General features: G+C 46.0%; 1 protein-coding gene across 11 annotated transcripts; it reads right to left on the minus strand.

Annotated features, from left to right (window-relative positions):
• Window positions 1-131: 131 nt before the first annotated feature.
• CUEDC2 (CUE domain containing 2) lies at window positions 132-14,960 on the minus strand. Of its 11 annotated transcripts, none has more exons than XM_086752136.1 (12): window positions 14,916-14,940; window positions 13,792-13,952; window positions 12,585-12,678; window positions 10,208-10,348; window positions 7,403-7,494; window positions 6,393-6,536; window positions 6,009-6,070; window positions 4,418-4,551; window positions 3,142-3,312; window positions 2,737-2,798; window positions 1,048-1,108; window positions 132-653 (listed from the first exon to the last, which is right to left on the minus strand). In XM_086752136.1, the coding sequence occupies exons 5-12, from the start codon at window positions 7,474-7,476 to the stop codon at window positions 507-509; spliced, it is 855 nt and encodes a 284-aa protein (XP_086608262.1). In that variant the 5' UTR covers window positions 7,477-7,494; window positions 10,208-10,348; window positions 12,585-12,678; window positions 13,792-13,952; window positions 14,916-14,940; the 3' UTR covers window positions 132-506. The 11 variants fall into 11 exon arrangements, with proteins under 11 accessions (XP_086608262.1, XP_086608261.1, XP_086608266.1 ...); XM_086752135.1 differs by lacking the exon at window positions 14,916-14,940 and adding an exon at window positions 14,879-14,906; XM_086752140.1 differs by lacking the exons at window positions 12,585-12,678; window positions 14,916-14,940 and adding an exon at window positions 14,879-14,906.
• Between the last annotated feature and the right edge of the window lie 5,480 nt (window positions 14,961-20,440).

Consider the following 20,440-nt stretch of genomic DNA (forward strand, 5'->3'; position numbering starts at 1 on the left):
CAGCAGCTACATCTTGTGGCGAATGTGATGAAGAGAGTAATTAAGGGAAGGAAGATGACCCTGCTCCTATCTTTGGCCCCAGGACGGATTGGAGGCAGTGTCTGTAAAGCATGTGCATGCTCCAGCTGAACTACACACCAACTTGCGTCATCTTTATTCACTGGCACTTAATTTAAAGCAACAGTGCATACAGACTTGTAAAAAGCTTGCTGAAAAAGCACAAGCCACATCTTAGATCTAAAAATGTTCCATGCAAGGAGTAGCTGAGAATGCCCACACCCCAGAGACCCACGGTGGTGTGCCCCTGGGGGCAGAGGGACAGCTACACAAGGAGGGAAGGCTCCTCCTTTGTCATCTGGGTTAGTTGAGGAAGCTGAAAGCAGTGTCCTGGCTCCCAGGTTAGTTCCAGTTAGTGACGGGAGAGTCCCCTCATCCCTAGTGCCACCTGTCCATCCTGCCATGCTTGGCCAGTGAGGTAGAGGCTGAAGAGCAGGAGGACCTGGCTGTCAGTGGAACTTGTACTTCCTGGCTGGTTTGAGGCTGATGTAGGTTCTCTTCATCTCCTCGCTCTCGGGCTTTTTGATGTCTTTGTACCTCTCTCCCTTTGTACTCACCACCTGGTTATCGATATAGCGGATCAGCTTCTTGGGAGCCTGGAGAGGAAAGACATTAACACCAAGTGGATGGACAGCCACACAGATAGGGAAAGGGAGGGGACAAGCAGAAGCAGAGCTGTGCTTGGGGGGTGAGTGCAGAAGGACTGGACTGGGCTGCTTTACCCATCCTTTGTGTTGGGAATCTTGGCCAAAACTGGGAAGGAAGCCATCTGATAGGGGTGAGCAGGAGCCATGCTAGTCAGGAATGGTAGGAACTGACAGACCCTGCAGCACCTAAGCTAAGCTAATCTTCCTTCTTTACTGGCTAGCAGCTCTGTGAACATTCCTGCCTTGGGACTGCCCCTTTGCTTTCTGGACTTGTGGGCCAATTTTTAAACCTTGTAGCCAAAGCACATTCAAACTGTTGGTGAGCTGGGACTGCTCTTCTTACCTCTTTGGGTGGAGCTGGCCGATGTGTTTTCTGATCATCTGCGCTATCCACCATCATGTATCTGAAACAAAAACATGTAGTGAACATGGTAAGATGCATTCCCTAGGGCTATTCACAGGCTATGTCCTTTCTCCCCTGGCTGGTTTCTGGCTGTGCAGTGTGTCCTTGCCTAGATTGCAGCTAGGAGCACTTAACATCCCCCCCCAGATGAAGTAGCTGAGAACTGTGTCATCCTTCTGGTGAGAATCCTGGAGTAGCATCCTTAGCTGTATGTAAAGGGTATTGAAAACTCGGGCTGTTGAGGACGCCAGCAGCCCCTGCAGAACTGAGATGCTGAGCTCTGGTGTGCACTGCTGCTGGGGCAGCTTGCTCCTTCTCAGCCCAAGTGACGGCAGCCAAAGGAGACAAGAGGTGAGATTACAGGACCAAGCTGGCTGCTTCTCCCCTGAAGAGATGGTGTTCCTGTCACATTCCACCTACTGCTTGATTACAAAACAGGTCTGTGCTGGAAACAACTTCAGAAAACCATCACCTCATTCCCTGTGTGACTGAGACATCAGGGCCCAAGCATTTGCTTACTGTACTGCTGAGTTGCTACTCCTGAGACTTTGGTGCTGGTTTAGCACGCGGATAACACAGCTGACCACGACTTCTCCCTCGGTAGTTAGTATAATTGCTCCTGTGTATCTTCAGCTATGGTGATCTGCTCTCTGTACCTGTGCTTGAGTGATGTTTAAAGTACAGGATGTTGCCAAAATGTCATTAAAGTGAAGTTCCCAGAAACATAACTAGCAGCTTGTGCTTTTTTTGTTCACATGCATGTTACTCTGAAACAAGCCTGCAGAGGAGACAGGCAAGGACAGGGATTGCTAATTCTGTCCGGATGCCATTCTGCCTTCCTTTATCTTCCCTAGGCCATCAGCTGTTTATTTTGTCATTAGGAAGGATGTAAAGTGGTGGAAAAGATGTGGCTGGATAGACATGTGGAATCTGATGCCCGCAGGAGGATACTTATGAAAGCTGAGGTCTTAAAGCAGATCAATGAAACCACAGTGTGGGTTCTCCTATTGAGAATTAAGTGCTTTTGGACATGAATAAAGGTAAACCAATCTAAAGCTATTTTCATTCCCAAGAAGTCCATAGGGGGACTTCAGAGAGGTTTTTTATATGCATTGAATTCACACCTTCACCAACTGAGATTTAATCTTCCCAGTGTTGCTGTACTTTCTCTTAAAGATATCTTCAGCCTTGTTTGGACTGTCTCCAAGGATGGAAGTATGAATGAGTTGCTGTAGTTCTACAAGTCACCATGTGTTACCTGAGCTGCAGCATGATGTTTGTGCCTTGAACCTTTAACCAGGATCTCAGCTGACAGTACTGTGATTTACGCTGTACTTGTAAGAGGCTGAAACCTCACACACAGCCAGTGCTGTGACCCAGCTGGTGCAGGTAACCTGTTTCTGTGCCAGAGCTCTAAATGAAATTCAAACCTGTTTTTTTCCCCACCCGATTATTTTATTTGTGCTTAGATGTGTTCAGCTATACCCACATCAGCTTCATGGCATCCTTACAAAGCGTTGTACACCCCAAGTTCTTTAGAGACCAAACTGTCATTCTGACTTTCCCCAGACTGCCACCTCCTCCTTTCCTGGGAGCAGAATAAGGGGTTCTTTGCTGCTGAGTACTTACTTCTGTAGGATAACCTGTTTTAGTTCTTCATGGTTGGGCGCTCTGCGGGGCCGTGCCAGTTCCTGGGAGGAGACAAGGTGAGTGCATGAGTAGCACAACACTAGTAGTACAGCTATGCCCCTGCTAGTCTGGCAAGCCCCACTGCTGGTGCAGACTCCAGCCCCTGTGGGAAGTGGGGTGCCAGCCACAGCTCTGCTGGGGTGCTGGCTCAGCTGTGGACACAGCCTGTGTTCAGAGAGCCGAGGGAGGGAGAGGGGCTGTTGCTCTGGGTAATCTCTCTGGCTCATTGTGCGGAAAGTTCCTCTGGCCAAAGCTTCTGCTTGCAGCAGACAGCTGGAACACTTGTGTGTCCCTGAGCTCTGCTCTGCTCCTTGGCCTGCTGCCACCCAGCTCCAAGTACAGTACCTTCACATTTGCACCTGCTGGGCTAATTTCCACCTTCTCCTCCACAATTAACTGCACGGCCTCCTCCAAGTTCCCCAAGGCCATGGCGAGTGCTTTCTCTGCCTGGCTCACGGTACAGGCTGGGAACATCTCCAGTAGCAGCTCCACTCCATCCTTCAAGTCATCGCTTTCCTATTTGGAACAAGAGAGAGGTAAGTTGGGGATGTAGTTGGGAAGCAGGCTGTTGAAAAGGGCCTCTCCGGCTTTGCATTAAGTCAGGAAATTCTGCTTGCACTTAGCTAAAGGCTCACTCTCCTTGCAAGAGTGACTAAATCCCATTCCCAAAGCTAACAGGGGACTGTATCTTTGCAAGGACAAAGCATTAGTCTTCCTCAATCTCCTCCTCCTTTATTTCAACTTTCTTTGAAGTCAGGCTGCTGTGAACTAGCTCATCTGTGTGGTCATGCTATGTGTGTCCTTATGAATGAGCTTTCTGGACACTGTGGTGTGAATGCCTGAACTCCCCCTCACCGTGTGAAGTTCTATGTGCTTTGATCAGAAAGGGAAGAGACTGCTAAACAGTGACCTGTGGCTACATCAGAAGAAAGCAGAGCAGCAGCACTTGCTAGGAGGCTGTGGACACAGAATAATCGAGCTGCAGAGCAGGAAGAGATCAGTACTGGAGAAACAGCAAGCGGAGCTGAGGGAAGGAGGTGGGGGGATCTGCCAAGTGCTGCAATGCCTGTGGCATGGGTCACGCAGAAAGCTGCTGCAGGATCGGGACCAGTGACCCAGTGCTGTATAGCTCAGTAACTGCACAGCACAGGTCACTGAGGGTGGGACTGGCATCTTCAGGACTGACACCTAGATGTGACTGCTTCCTGTGCAGATACTGCATGATAGCTGGGGAGAGAAACAGTGGTCCAGCTCAAACTGGAGTGAGGCTAGCGGAGCGGGGTGGAGCCTGGGTAGTGCTGCAGAGGCATCCCCATGGTACTGCTGTGGGATCTCTGAGGGCACCAGGACAGGTGCTCTCAACCATCGCCCTGGCTCATCCCTTCCAGTGGCTGGGAGAGCCAGAGCGATGGATCATACTCTCCTGTCAGCACTTAATTTCCTTTTTCCACTTACTGACACAGTCTTGCTCAGGCCATACAATGGAGGAGATCACAGACACCAGTGTCACAGCATACGCTATGGTTCCTTCCAAAGCCAGAAAATGCCCTCAGGTGGTGCTGGTAGCCTAATGCTGGATGATTGTTCCCAGTGCTCCTGCTCCTTTGTGGGGTGCTCATACCTGGGCCCTGGCTCCGTCTGTTGGAGTGCACAGCCTTTCCCCGTTGCAGGCTCCAGCTCCAGGCTCCTGGCCCTTGGTCAGGTCTTCAGAGGGTGCTTCACTCCCGCTTTCCACAGCCTTTTGGCCAGGTTTTTCTTAAAGACATAGTGATATCTTCTGAGGAACTGTCCTACTAAGGCTAGAGCCCTGTGCTTTCTGTTGGCATTAGATTGCTAGTGCATTGTATGCCAAAGCAAATCCCTTCTTAACTGACAAGACTGGGAAGCACAGCTGTTCCTCCTTCCCTCAGCAGGGACAGCTGCAGCTCTGCTCACACTGACCTGCAGGAAGGCAGTGCAAATGCATGCTGGAGTGCCCGAGTGCTGCATTTCCAGGCCTTGCTGGGCACGGGCTGCTTGTGAATTCAATTCTAGCTGTCAGTTCTCAGTCCTCTAGCGCTTTGGCTGTGGATACTTATGGTATTTTTGTTACATTTCTAAGAATTCCCTGCTGTTTGCTCTAACTTTGAGCTAAGGTGTGATTTTGATTTTAAAGTTGGGAATACACTCTAGTAGTCCCCAGGCTGTATGTGAGCCAGCACATCCTATGATCAGGTTACTCTGATGCATCTCTGTTTACAGGCTCTTTCTGCGTCACTGTAAGAAGAATGATTTCACCTCTGTTCTGTCCGCTCTAAAACTGGGATGGTATTGGCCTTCCATACTCTAGCTACATCAGGGTCCTCAAAGGGTAGGATGCAGGGGACCAGAGTAGAGCAGATTTTGTCAGGTTCAAGAAAGCAGCAAGTAAGATAAAAGACAGGACTGTCTGTTCTACACTATGTAGCCTTCTGGCAAGACAGCGGTGTTGTTGCTGGATAAGCAAAACCCAGGCTAGTTTGTCCTGAAAGGTTTAATATCCAGGCACTTCACTTGTCTGTTCTTTAGTGGGAAGTACCTTTGGGGTTGATTAATATAGCAATCCAGCTGATCTGTGAATGCTGCGGTTAGAAAGGGCTATTGGGATAGTCTAGCCTTCTGCAGTCCTGCACAGTGCAGGCCAGAGCACATCATTGCTGATTTTGCATCCGTGCCAGGGTTCATGGGTGAATTGGAAGTGAGCTTTGAGCACGCTCGAAGTCTAGAAGTGATACATGTCATCAGCTGTATTCTCTATTTGATGACGTGCCTGACATGGGCTGCCCAGGGTTAGTGTCACTTAAGGAGATGGCTATCAGAGGCAGGCAGAAATCCTCACTTTCAGAATTAACCTAAATAACCTAAATAGTAGAATTTCAACAAGTAGCCCTGCATCTGCTATTTCTTCCTTATTACTCTAGATTTGATCTCAACAGAGATGTCTGGAGATCTGATCAAGTGTTTTTCACCCCAGTGTGTCTTGGACAGTATTCCATATAACTCAAACCTCACATGTGTTGATATCAAAAACTTGACTGAACATTAAAAAAAGTAAATCCAGGCTATCTTATGAGATCCTAACTGTGGCAAACAAGATTGTATTTTATCTTGTGACATTGCTCAATTCCAAACACTAAGTTTGAAAACATGTGCAGAATATACCTTCTTCTGCTGAAATTGTCTGTGTAACTCACCCCTGTTGCGAGCTTCACCAAGCCTTTCTGAGAGGGAGAACATCATTTCACAAACATCCCCACTGCAAGAGAGAAGCTGTATAATTAGTGTGAGGAATAAAAGCAGTAGCCTATCCTACTTGGCTACCTCTTTATAGAAAGACAAGGCCTGATGGGAAGCCCAGTAAAATAAACTGGTATTTCAGACGGCTAATGACCTACTTGCAAACTATACTGGAATTAGCATCGGTGTATTCAAGTGAAGACTGTCTTAATCATAACGGTACAGGTTTGGTACTAATACAGCTTCATCTGGGTATAACAAAAGAATTTATGGTACTGAGGGACTTGAGTCCAGTCCCCCAGTGCATGGCATGCACATACAAAGCAGTAACGTTCACCTACCTGTGGATTTCTGCAAAACCAGGGATATACGCTTCCATCATTTCCACAAAGGTGTCCATGTCAAAAGTCTCCTCGGAGGACTCCGGTGAGCCCAGCTCTTCCAGGACACCCGTGATATAAGAGAAGAAAACATCATCCATCCCACTGGAGACAGAGAGAACACAGGACACGGCAGCAGGGTCAACAGGCCCATTTTTTCTGTCTCTTTCTCTCCATCCCTGTTACTCCTACCCTTATGCCTTTCTAACAGAGCAGCAGAAGGACCTATGAAGACTGTATCTTATGGGCAGATCCCACCAGTAAAGCCAGGCAGCAGGTGGTCAGTGGTTGAGTGGGAAGTGTTTATGTGTAAAATACTACTACATGCTGTCCTGCTTTCTGGGCAGCACTGAACGAAAGCCCCAGCCTGTGCCCAGAGGCTGTGTTCCTGCAGGTGCTTCAGCTGAGTTAACCAAAATATTCCAAGTGCTCAAACCCTGAGTGTTCTATGCTGACTAGTGTTTCAGGTGAGGTCACCATATTCTGTCACGTTGCCATTTCTATGGGATGCAGTATTCTCTGCTTGCTGCTCTCCACACTTGTGTCACTGCTGCCACTGGCTGCAAAACCAGCTGCTGTGTTCCAGCCTCAAGGTGGCTGCATTGGCTGCATCTCTGCATGCACACAGAGTTCAGAACAGGGAGAGCTCTGACATAGCCTTATGCTGCTGGAAAAGCCCTTTGGGAGCACTTTGGAATGAAGGGAATCCCATATTCTAATGTATATTACTAGACAGGAAATTAATCATCTTAGTTGTCAAATAAATGACACTGCTAGATTGCAATGCCAAACGATAGGTGTTCAAGTATTCCCATCAGAGCCCACGCAAATTACCTGCATCCTGGATCTGACTTAAGGGAAAGCAACACAAAGTACAGGAAAGCTACAGAGTTCAGTATAAAGCGTTGAGGGACAATTAATGCAGAGTTCAGGCTAAAACAATGATATTGGATCTACCTGTCTCGACATACCTGAGGTCTGCTGCAGGGATGTGGGACTGGATGAAGCGTGTCAGTGTGTCTCGAATGATTCTTTCAAGCTCCATGTCTCTCAACTTTTTTCTCTAAAAAAGAGGAGGGAAAAGAAAACTCCATGTAATTTCAAAGGCAAGAAGTAGATAAAAATATCAACAAGATCAAAAAATCAACAAGATCAAAAAGTAGGCATGGTATAGGCAAGTGTGCTCTTCCCAGCAGAACAATTCACAAATTCCTCCAATACATCTTGTCATCCCTGGGTAACAGCAGGCAAAGATATCCACAAAAAGCAGCAGTATGAGAATTCACTGCAAAGACCAGTCCAAAGCAGCCCAGTATCTTGGGCCTCTCCTGTTTGTGTTGATGTTCGCAGTATGCAGCTGTACTGTACATTTAAAATTCCCTCCAGGAAGCAAAGCTGGAAACACAGATGTGTCCAGCTGCAGGACCTCAGAAACGCCTCCTGAGCTGGAAGGCTGTGCTGTCTGGTGAGGAAGCAGCAGATAGTGGGTCTGTACGCTCAGTGCAGAAAGCGGTGGACCTTCTAGCTAAGAGCATTCGCAGTGATGCTTAGACTCAGGAACAAGTGGGAGAAAGGGTAATGTCTCCCAAAGAAAGGACAACCTAGAGCATATTTTACAAAGAAATACCAAGCAGGGCACAGACGACCAGTCTGCCAGCCAAAATATCAAAGGTCTCCAGGTCAGGCACAGCCTGCCAGTGGAATCCTGCCCAAACAGGAGCCCGTTGTTGTGCTTGGTAAATGAGCCATTTTGCAGTTGATGCAGCTGCAACAAGGGGCGCTTGATAACCCAAAACTCAGGGGAGTTCTAAGAATCACAGAGCTCCTACAGAAGCAATGGCAGAGGGGGGCTGCCCACAGCCCTCCTTCAGCTATCAGTACTGGGCCTGGACTGAATTGGGGAGGGAGGGAAAAGCTGTTTCTTAACCATTCCTTCCCCCTGGAATCTACAAAGCTGCTTCATGGACAGGCTTGGGGTGTAAGCACTGAGTTCTGAGGAAGGAAACTAGCCCTGCACGTAGAAAAACTGATCTTGTCATTGGCCAGAGAGCTTCCAAAGATCATCATGCTCCCACCAGTGCAGCTCCCTCATTCCAATCACACCAGGACCTGACCAGGTCTGTTTGACACAGAACTCGTGGAGCAGTTGCGTGGGCTGCCGAGAGACAATTCTCATGTTCCCATGGGAATAAAAAAGGTTTGGCATTTCCTGAGATGAGACTTCCAGAGCTAGGAGGATGTAAACAAAACCACCCCACGGCATTCAACACTGCTCTTGCAGGACCTAAAGAGAACCAAAGCCCAGCAGCCTGTTGGCAAATCCATCCTTCTTAGGGCTCACTCAAGCTCTGCGCTGTGCTTGGCCACCCTTGCAGGTGCCAAAAGCACACACGCACTCTGTGGCTGGCCAGAGGAGCACACCCGAGCCAGCCAGACCTGCCTCTGGCTATGGTCACACTGAGGCTCCAGGGATTTGACTCTCAATATTGAGGGAGAAAGCTGTGACACAGGCTTACGCAAAAGTGCTCTACTGGGTATATGGCATCCCACATTGCATCTCCCTGCAGTAATTCCCTATCAAATATTCCCTGTCTGTGCTCTTCTACTCTTCAGGGCTTTGAACAAATACAGGTTTTGCTACCTGAAGGACGGCCTCTTACTGAATCCTGTGTCAGTGCCATTTCCTTGGGGCAGTAGGGAGACAAATACAGAAAGAACCTCACAGCAGTGGGACATGAACATGAGACATACTCATATAGAAGAACTGCCCCAATTTTCACTGTGTTCAAAGCTAAACACAAAAGCCATCTAATCATCTAACCTTCCTGCTGCTGTTACTATTAGTATCAACTCTCCCATTGACCTAGATCTAGTAACTAAAAAGAAAACAAACCTTCACATGTGCTTCTCACTTTGCAAATGAACAATAAGTTAAAATTCCTGTACCACTATATGACCAAGTATCCAAACACAGCACGTGCAGAAATAGCCAGAGGAAGGCATCATCAGAAAGGATTATTTGTTTGCTGTTTCTGTCTTCAGCTAAAAAAAATGCCTCCTGTAATTTTAATCAGAAAATTCCCATTTCACAGCATTAGAGGAAAACAAGAGACCAAACTTTTTCAAGTAGGAGCTTTTAATGCAAACACCCAAAGTGAGCTCCTGAGCTGCTTTTATTTTTCAGCCTCACAAAGATCCTTTGTTTGCATTTTTCTCACTTTTGCAGATGTCATGGCCTGCAAGTGTGGAAGCTGGCTATAAAAACAACCACGTGTAAAAACACCTTCTTGCTGCCCATTTGTTGTTTCTGTGTTTTGTGTTTTCTCTAGAGGTGTGACAGAACCAAGTTTATCTTGGTCATCTTTGCAACATTACCTAGAAAAAAAGGTGAGCTTTGATCTATCTGTCTCAGACATCAAAAAGACAATTACAAGATTTTTAATCTCACTGTTGGCAAGAGCACTGTCCTAAGCAGCACATTTTCCCCCACTTTAAGCTGAATTTGCAAATGCTGGCAACCACCAAGTCCCCTGAACTTGCAAGTATGAGAAAAGTAATTTTCTTTTTTACAGAAATTGGGGATAGGATAGCAGTCAAAATGTTCTTACTGCAGTCACTACTATAAAGAAGAATGCTTATTTCCTTCTTATTCAGTCTTCATGATATCCTGGGAACTGGAAGTCGAAAAGATTTTGTCCATTTCCATGAAACAGGCCAATATTCTATGAGAGATAACTGTACAGTAACCAATAACATTTTCCTGACAACCCAATTACCTGAGCAACAGAGCACAATTCACCATGTCAAAGGCACTTTTGTGAGGTCCATAAATTAGCTGCTGGTAATTTATTCTGATCAATAGAACAGGCAAAGTCACTCATCTCCTTAATCAAAGGCACTTGCAGGGAAGTGTCAGACTGGGACAAGAGAAACACAGAAAAAAATTCAGCAACAGGATTACTGTAGCTATGGCCAGTCACTAATGGGTCTTGAATCCATCCCCAACCTCTGACAACCACAAGAAAAGCTGGTGTGAAGCGTCTGAAAATATTCAGGTATTTTCCTGTGGAGTTATCATGCTGTATCTGAACAAAAGCTACTTCCTTGTGTCTACGAGACGAAAGAAGGCAGTAAGTTTTAACCATTGACTATAAATTCTCTCTGGCATCTCAGACAAATCCATCCACCAGCACGCTCAGATTTAAGGTTTCTATCCAGAGAAGGCAAGCTGCCACTTTTAGCCTGCCTTTGAAGAAAGGAAATCCTCTAAATGACAAAAGCAGTCTTACATTGAAGGAGAGAAAGCAGCTAGGTGATCAAGAATTTCTTCAAGGGTCAGTCACCACCCTTTCACCTGAAGAACTCGCCTCTGCTTCTATAAAACCAGAGGCATCAGAAGAGATGAGGCACCATTTGATGATCTGTTGAAATGGGGGAGAGATTTTATTCCCTGCTAAACAGTCCTTACAAAACTTAACATCTAGGGGATCTGTAGTGCACAATGGTCTTGGCCAAATGAGGCTTGTGGAAGACAAGTCCTGAAGGTCCTTTGGCCTTTTAGGTTTGGTGAGTATCTTCTTGAAACAGAGGGAGCTGATTAAAGACCTATGTACAAACATTTTAAAATTGATTCTTCAAGGAATAAACCGATGTTGCTACATATTCCTCCCCACACAGCCAAGTTCAGAATCACATGACTCAGGACACCAAAACATCTTATGCATTATACCTTCCAATGCCACATTTTTTGTAGCGGTGACCTGCAATGGTTAAGGTGGAAATTTACTAGAAGGGCTGATCCTATGTGCACAGTTTTGTGGACAGTGATTTCTAATGCACAGAATGATCTAAAGCCCAAAGGCAGGAGAAATCACTCTCCCGAGAGCTCAATTTTACTGAAAAGGTGTTACTATCATTTTAAACTTCCAGCCATAATTGCAATGTGGATTTTAAGATCACTTCAGCAGCTGTCAGCTGATTCAAACACATCTATGACAGTCCTGCCACATTTCCTGTCATTATAATGTGGGCTCTGCTTAATATGCTGCACAGAATCTGGTTTTTAAAACATATGGCCAAGAAATCGTATTCCTGTTGCTCCGCTCTCAGGTAGAGCCTCACAGTTTTGCACTGTCAGAAAAAGAGACCTTCAGCCCTTGGCAATCTCTATCACTTTTCAGAGTCTTTAAACACCAGGGTTTATTATTAAAGAGTGAGCAGTGGAGCACTGTATGTCATCTCGTTAAGCCAGGCTTGGTTTGAAATATCAGGAGTGCTTATTTGATCCACATAATATTGTGAGGCACACGTATTTCCTCACCTTAGCCAGAAAAAAAGCGGTATCAGTTCTCAAAATGTGAATGTGAAAATGATTAATTTTCTGTACTAGACACTTCGGCCAGCAGCTCAACAGAGTTTGCCACCCTACTGTCTGTCTTGAGAACCTAATGATCTCCATCACCCTTGCATTTTCCTTCCTAACATTTAATGTCAAATGTGGGGTTTTTTTTTTTGTAAAACAGCTGCAGAAATAACACCCCTCTAAAAGTACCATTATCCTCATGGTGTCTGAAATATCTGCTTATGCTATATCAAAAAAAGTTAGCTTCTTTTTGTACAATTCATGTGACTCTGCCTTCCTTGAAAAAAACAAAGGATGAAAATCTGAAACGTTTGCATACAGCTTTCTGAAGGCTCTTTCAACTCAAATTTCAGTAATCATTCTGAAATGGTCAATGTGATGGGATGGGAATGATTGATTGTGCCTTGGACTTTACATTAACAGGACAGACTTGAGGACAGCAATTTAGGAAAATGTTTCTGAGCTAAGACGACCTGCCATTTGAATGTATATCAACTTTTATGAGATCATAAATTTGCCTACCTATGACTTGAGGCTTCTGCAAGTGGAAGAAAATGGTTGTGTATGCCTTGGACATTTTTCATAACAGGTTAGAGAAAGTTTAGGTATATCTAATCTGGCTGAGGGATTGACTGAAACACCTTGAGAAGGTTCCTTTAGCTGAAGTTTCAGTAATTATTCTCAAGTGAGTAAGAATGCAACAGGTTCACTGTGTTCTCTCTGAAAACTTGTTATGAGAAAGCACAGAGCACGTCTCAAGCAGATGTGTGTGTGTGTGTGCAAGCATGTACCTGTACCTGGGGAAGTGCAGGTCCCTGGGCTATGAAGAGCTTCCAGTGTAGCCTGTGACACGCAGCCTCAGAGGAAATCTCTCAAAAGCCAGATCTGCAGGACAGAGAGCAAGCTGTGGCTACATTCCACTGAACTACTTCACATCCTGAAACTTTGATGGCTTAAAAGAAAACTTTCCAGGCTGAGTAACACCTTACAGACTTAATTTTAGTGCTCCCATTTTTTGTTTTGCTTGCTAAAGAAATCCCTAAAAAGACTTTCACGGTGTCATTGCTATGGACAAGCAGGCTGTGGTCATTGTGTATGTTAACACAATTATGTGCTTAATGCTCCAACATGAACGTAAGGCTTTTAGAATAGTTTAGAAGAGAACAGAATCATAGAATAGTTTGGGTTGTTGGAAGGGACCTTTAAACGTCATCTAGTCCAACCCCCTGCAAGGAGCAGGGACATCTCCAGCCAGATCAGATTGCTCAGAGCCCCGTCCAACCCAGCCTTGAATGTTTCCAGGGATGAGGCATCCACCACCTCTCCAGGCAACCTGTTCCAGTGTTCCACTACCCTTATTGTAAATTTATTTTTTCCTTATATCCAGACTGAATCTACCTTCTTCTATTTTAAAACCATTACTCCTTGTCCTATCACAACAGGCCCTGCTAAAGAGTTTCTCCCCAGCTTTCTTATAAGCCCCCTTTAGGTACTGGAAGGCCGCTATAAGGTCTCCCTGGAGCCTTCTGTTCTCCAGGCTGAACAGCCCCAACTCTCTCAATGTGTCTTCATAGGAGGGGTGCTCCAGCCCTCTCAACATCTTTGTGGCCCTCCTCTGGACCCTCTCCAACAGGTCCATGTCCTTCTTATGTTGGGGCTCCAGATGGGGTCTCATGTGAGTGGAGTAGAGGGGCAGAATCACCTCCCTGTGACCTGCTGGCCACACTTCTTTTGATGCAGCCCAGGAAGCAGTTGGCTTTCTGGGTTGCAAGCGCACATTGCCGGCTTGTGTTAACCTACTCGTCCACCAGCACTCCCAAGTCCTTCTGCTCAGGGCTGCTCTCAATCCATTCTCCACCCAGCCTGTACTTGTGCTTGGGATTGCTCCGACCCATGTGCAGGACCTTGCACTTTTGTTAATAACTTAATCCCACTAAGTTACAGTAACAGAAGATAGTAAAGCCAGTGTCCAGACTCTTCCCTCCCCCCCAGACCTACGCTGGATGGCTGCGTGGTGCTCTGCTGACACGGGTCCTTACAGTATTGCCTGTGTGAGGACCTTGGCTCACAGACGGTGTTTGTGAAGTCACTTCAGCGCCTGCAGAAGAGTCGATGGTCCATCCTACGACCGCCTGGCCCATGCCATGACCAAGGGAGTCCTTTATGGGAAAGGAAAGCTGAATTAGCTGGAGTGGGAGCACAACAGAATCATTCTCTGCATAGTGGCGTATTTATGCTTTATGTCCCTCGCGACAGTTTCCCCTAGCGCAAAGGGTACGGCTTTATGCTTTGCAACGCAACGTCCCATGTGAAAGGTTAACCTGGACGCGAGAAGAGCGCACTTGTCAGCCTTTGAAATCCCCGCCACGTGGGGATGTTTTTCAACATTTCCAGTTTCCGTAGCAAGGCCTGCAGCGGTCTCCGAGCGTCACTGATGTATTCGAGACGCACTGGTGGCCTCATTGCCACGGGGAAGCAGAACTTGTTCCTGGCGGCTTTAACGAGACCACGGACCTGGAAGCGAGCACTGGGCTCCCCTGCCACCGCTTCCGCGTGCCTGTGGCGCATCCCCACGCCGGGTGTTCACCTTCAGCCGTAACGCCAAACTTCAGCTGCTGGCGGGGCAACTTCGGGCCGTTATTTGTTGTCACTGTCCCCCCTCACTAGCGGGCAAGAATCATCTCGGCGGGGCTCGCCAGAATTTGGCGAGAGCGCGCTCGAAACAAACTCTGTGCGCAGATCGCTCCCCCCGCTCCGCGTCCGAATTCCCACGCCACTGGCAAAGCACGGTTACACCGCCCACGGCCCGCAGCCGCCCCGCGCCCCGCTCCGGCTCCCCGGGCAGCAGCCGCCTCCCCGCAACCCCGGGAGGATACCGAACGCCCCGGTTTCTCAGGCTCCCGCGCTCCCGGAGGGACTGGGGGGGGGCTCATGCGGGCTGCGCGAGGCCCGCCGCCCCTCCGCGCGGCCTGCGGGGTCACCCCCGCCCCAGGGACCCCGCTCGCCCCCGTCCCCCCGCTCCCGGTGGCCCCGCGGAGGGAGGCGTCGGGCGCGCGCCGCCGGCGGCGGTGGGGGCAGGAATCACCTGATCGCCCGCGCGCCCCCGCCGCGGCCTCGCTCACTCCCTCCCGGCGCAGGTCCCGCGCGGCGCGGTTGAAAGCGTCACGTGGCCGCGCCCGCCGCCAGTCATAGAGGCGGGCGCGGGAGGATAGAGCGGCTTCGTGCTGGCGCGCTCCCCGCGCCGCCATCTTGGTTGTGGGCAGGAGCGGCGGGGCGGCTTCCGAGCCGCCCGAGCGTCGCTGTGCGCTGGAGAGTCCTTGCCGGTGTCCGGGCCCGGGCCGCGGGCAGCACCTGGGGCGAAGGCAGAGAGGAAAGAAAGCGTGGCACAGAGTAGCAGCCGCGAGCTCACCCAGGCCTCGGTGGTACCAAAGTGTCTTTGAGGGGCCTGGGAACGTCGCAGTGCTTTGCAGTCACTGTGATAAAGACTGAGTGAAATTCTCCTCCCTGCCAAACGCAAGAGATGTGTTCCCTGATTAAAATAGCACGTTTTCCTGGTTTTGGGCAAAGCTGCCCTGCTACTTGGGGTGCTGAAGCTCTTTGTTGGGTGGAAGCACAGTCTGGAGGACATTCCTCAAGCTGCTGTCTTTGCAAAAGTTGGGAGCTGTGCGCAGAGTCTCCTGCCTCCGTTTCCTCTTCTGCCTCAAAGCCTCCCCACTCCACCCTGTGCTTGACAAGCTGCTGCTTATTCCTTTATTCTGGTGATCTGGAGGAGAGCTGTAGGTTAGAGCGGCCTGAGGCTCTCAGGCTGTAGCAGAGCCGTGCTGCGGGGCAAGATGGCGGCTTTTCCCCTGCTCTCTGCTGCGGTCCCCCTCACCCCGCCCGGTGAGCTGCTGTCAATTTACTTGGTTCTGACAAAGACAGTAGGTGCTTCCTGGAGCAGCTTTGAAGTAATTCCATGATGCCATGTGCCTCTCCTTCATAAAAATCCTAAAGTAGCAAGGCATCGTTTTTCTCTGACTCATGCTCCTTAGTAATGCATTGCTAAATACCAAACAAATGAGCAAGATTCTGCCTTTGGCCATACCAGGAAAAATCCAGAGTAATGCCAGCTGGGTAAGGAACATCACACCCACTCCAGTGTCATTAAAAGCAAAGTTTGTTTCCATTGTTTATTTACGTTTAAATGTATATATACATTCCTCCCTTGACATTGTATGAATCTACTTCATTGTAAGAGTATTCACTATCTTTGAAAGTCTTCTGCTTTTGACTTTTTTTGCTGCACTTTCCCATACATGAACTGTAACGCATCAACCATGCTGCATTATCTGTCCTCCAATCTGTGATTTTACCTTAGTTGGGAAATAATTGGAAAATCCCCCCTAAAGCCTCCGATTTCTATGATGGGTTTCAACTTGTGTAACCCCACTATACAAAGGGCATGCTGAAAATGTATCTGCTTCTGAGGCAGGTACATGGTGGAAATTGGATTGCATCACAGTGAAGTGGAAGGGGAATTTTTGAAGAAAATTAAGCAGCACATGTAAAGCCCCTAGAAATTAGCAATCTTTAAAGCAAAGAGAAACAATAGCAGTTAACTTGTCTGACCTAACTCCCTTGTCAATTCTTTACTGAACTAGAACAGAACTTCCTAAAGTAATTTATGTTATGAAAGCGTATGACATTCTACCAGCTTTTTCCACAGGTGGTTCATGGCACCCTATTCATCAGCAGAATTTAAGGATTTGTTTTGTCTCAGTCTGCTTTGTAGTTTCCTTGACTTGCTCGGAAACCTGGAGGCCCATGAGAAATTTGGAGAGGTCTCAGGTGCCATCAGTTCAGACAATTTGTAGATCCTTACATCCTATGATTTGTAAATCCTAGGTTTCAGAACTGCAACAGACATGGCCTCTGCTTGGTTTTTTTTTTTTCTACTACAAATACTTTGAAGTTGACCATCAACCTGTCTGATGATAGGGCAGTCTATCCTGGGGGTGATGAAGGGAGGAGAAAACCATGCTGGGCTTTGAAGCCGGGGTCTGAAAAAAATCTAAGTTAGAATGCCACTAAAATTCTCCTATAACGTCTTAGACTTTTATCATACTTTGCTGCAATTTGATATTTTACATTCCCACCCATCTCTCATCCAAAATGATGTAAGAGGGCTGTTCAGTTTTTTTGTGGGTTGGTTTTTTTTTTTCTCATTTACATTAATGGAAAATGACCAGTATTGTAGTACTGGTAATAGATACCAGAACAAATATGGCATCTAATAGCTCCCCAATTTGAAGTTAAATTCAGAGGGGTTTGACCTAAAGCTCAACAAAAACTCCACAGGGATTCCCTATACAAACACACGAAACACACCCTTCACTGAGGGTCCAGGTGGAAGGGTGCAACAGCACGGGAGTTGTTCTTGGAGAGCCCTGCTACTCGTCAGTCACAGGCTACTGCAAACCAGGGAGGTTAACACACCATCTAATTATTTGACGGGATTCATATTCTTTCACACATGTGATGAATAATGCAAGTGTGTTGAATCAAGCTCGAGGAAAATTGTTCCTTCTCCAGCTTATTATTAACTCCTTGTTGTATAATGTACTTGAAATAAGTTTGTTCTGTGGCATTTTTATATGCGGGTGGGTGATATTTGTATGGGAGTAATTTTAACCGTTACACATGCTTCTCTGTTATATTTGAATTGAAATTAGAGAACAAAAAACTATCCTTTCCACCAGGTTTTGCCTCTTTGCTTAATGCAGGCCTCTAGCTTTGAAAGGCTGCAGCGATGGGGCTTAATCTGAAGAAAGGAGCTCATTACTGGGTTGTGTTTCTTGGCTTTATTTCCCCTTTTTTTAGTTAGTCTTATCACACATTCACATGTGTCCTTGAGACTGTTCAAAATATTTTCTCTTCCCTGTTGTTAAGCCTAGAATATCAGTACATAGCTTTAACTTTTGTCCACTGCTTTTATTCTTACTAAACCAACTTGCATTTTAGTTGTGATTTATCTTCAGTCCTCTACAGAGACCCTTTTTTGCAGTTTAGAACAAGAGTATTTTGAGAACAAAGCCCTTTTTTTTTCAGCAGTGAGTGTTCCATCTCAGAGCCTTACAGAAATTTAAACAACTTCTGTACACCCCTTTGAAAGCGCACACCGCTCCTAGATTTTCTGCTCTAACCAAAGGAGATTCCCACTCTCCAATTCCAATTTTGCAGGAATTTCAGTGGATTGCTGGTTTTTAGGACAACGAGCAAGACTGGGGCACCGGAGCCCTCTGCTGGGTGCAGTAGACAAGGCAGACAACTGACATTGCAATTTCAGAGTCTTACAGGTAAATGAACCTGCATCCCGAGGTTACAATTAGATTTATTAGAGCCTTTTTGTCTTTACTCTTCCTTGGTAACAGGAAAGTTCTACACGAATATTCCTTTGGTTCTTTTTGTCACTCTTTGCCTCCTCTTTTTTATTGCTATGTATACATCTTACCACAGCTACAAAGGTCTTGTAGTCAAATAACAGATAGTTCTGAATCTGTTTCATTCCTGTATTGTGACTTATTTAGCTTTCTAATGTTCACAGGTATAAAAACTTTTTTTTTTGTGACAGAGAAATGAACAATTTATCTAAAAATAAATAGCAAAGTACATGAATAATAAGTAAATGAATAATTTGTCTGTCATCTTTCTGTCAGGGAACTCACTGTGCTTTACATTTGTGTCTTATAATTTTATATACAGTAGGCTGGAGCACTGAAAGATGACATGTATTTCCAAAAATCTCAGTATGAGTCTGTGGTAGAGCTAGAAAAAGGAATCAGGAATTTGTGTTCCCTGACTCATCCTACAGTTAGGAGTGTCTTACTTAGGAGCATTTTTGAGGATGTGAAAAAACAAAATCATTGGGCAACAAAGGGTCTTTTTTCAGTCTCTGATTACAACATGTTGAGCAAAGCTAGTCTATAAGGGGCCAGGGTTATCTCGAGCTGCTCCTTTGATTTGGTCAGCTGTAAAGGAGCACTAAGAAGATGATACTGAAGAGCCTTGAAGAGGCTTTTGTTCTGCAGAAAGCCCTTGATGCTTTTATATAGGATGATGGTGTACTTAAGCTGGTGGAAAAAAAAGTAATTCTAAAGTTGGTGGTAGTTATAGTAAAAAGAACTTCCCAGCAGACAATGTCAGATGATCCCACAGCTAGGAGGAGCTTTTAGACTGCTGAGTATTTGGACATGGTGTCCTGGGTGCAGATCTTTTAAGTGCTGGATGCTCTACATTGGACAAATCTTCTGAGCTTCTTGTAGGTGTATCTGGTTAGAGTTCAGTAATAGGCTGGGTCTTAGTCGTTGCGTATGACTCTCATGATGCACACCGGTTTTTGACAAGTGTGATACAGGGCTTTCTCAGTGCTATTTCTAGCCTTGGACAACAGTCTGCTACCAGTGGATGTTGTGTTGTTCTGAAGCAGCTGACATTTGCAGCATCAAGACTGTTGTCATTTCTTGCATTTTACTGTGAATGCAGGCCCTACTGCCAAGAAGAACTTTCTGACCCTAGAATACTTCTTCAGCCATCTGCCAATGTAGATACTGGACAGTTTGCCAGGCCAACACCAAACTGTTTTAAAATTAATTTACTGGAAGCTTGTTAGTTTGTTATGTGTATTATAGATAAAATAATAACAAGATCTGTTCTTCTGTTGCATTCATATGTGAAAGTCATTTTTGTCCTCTATTTTTTGTAGCAGCTAACTCAGCCAGAATTCAAATGTGAAGGCTTTCCCTAATTTAGAGGAATTTTCAGAACTGGAAAATTATGCTACATACATGACTATATTTGAACATGTCTCTGAATTTACATAATAAATGCCTGACACTTGCAGTTGGCAGAACTAAAATACAGAGAGGATCAGAACATGATTTAAGCACTCTGTCTTACTACTGTTTCTAATTTCTTTTGTTCAGATGTATTTCTTTTGTTTGGATGTAATGGGAAAAATTTAACTAACTATTTTTGTACTGGAAAGAGCTCAGGATTCTCTGGTTCTGATCCTCACCTCCTTCTGTCTTTTGGTATTGTCCTTATTTCACAGATGGACAAAGTAAGGTGAGAAATATTTGACCTTTTTTCTTAAAACACTTCTTATATAATTGTGTAGCTTTTCTTTAACATATCCAACCACTTCATCTTAGGCAGACTGAAAAGAGGAAGCATACTCAGCTGGGATAATGTACCTGCCTGCAGAGCATTCTGATTAAATCATACACCATAAAATTATACTTGAGTAAATCATGTAATAAAAAAATAGTAATAAAAAAAAGATGCTGCCTTCAGGAGTTCCCTCAAGAGCTCCAGGCAATTTGTGTGTTTTGGATTCTGATGGCTGTTATTTCTGATATCTGGAAAATACTCCCTGGATGTGCATCAAGTTCCTTGTCTTTTTTGATACCCTGCTCTTGGAGGGTTCTGCTTTTTAGATTTGACTGGCACATAGAAGGAAAGGGAAAATGAGTTTGAAAAACTAGGGTTAGGAGGCAAATTTGTTCTGAGCAGCAATGAACAAAAGTTGGAGTATCTGAGAACAGGCATGCCTTTGAAGAAAGGCTTGGTAATTTCCATCAGGTTTCCGTGGGTACATGTTAGTAAAACC

This window comes from Chlamydotis macqueenii, chromosome 7 (genome assembly GCF_036417535.1).
Source record: "Chlamydotis macqueenii isolate bChlMac1 chromosome 7, bChlMac1.mat, whole genome shotgun sequence".
Classification (NCBI taxonomy): Eukaryota; Metazoa; Chordata; class Aves; order Otidiformes; family Otididae; genus Chlamydotis; species Chlamydotis macqueenii.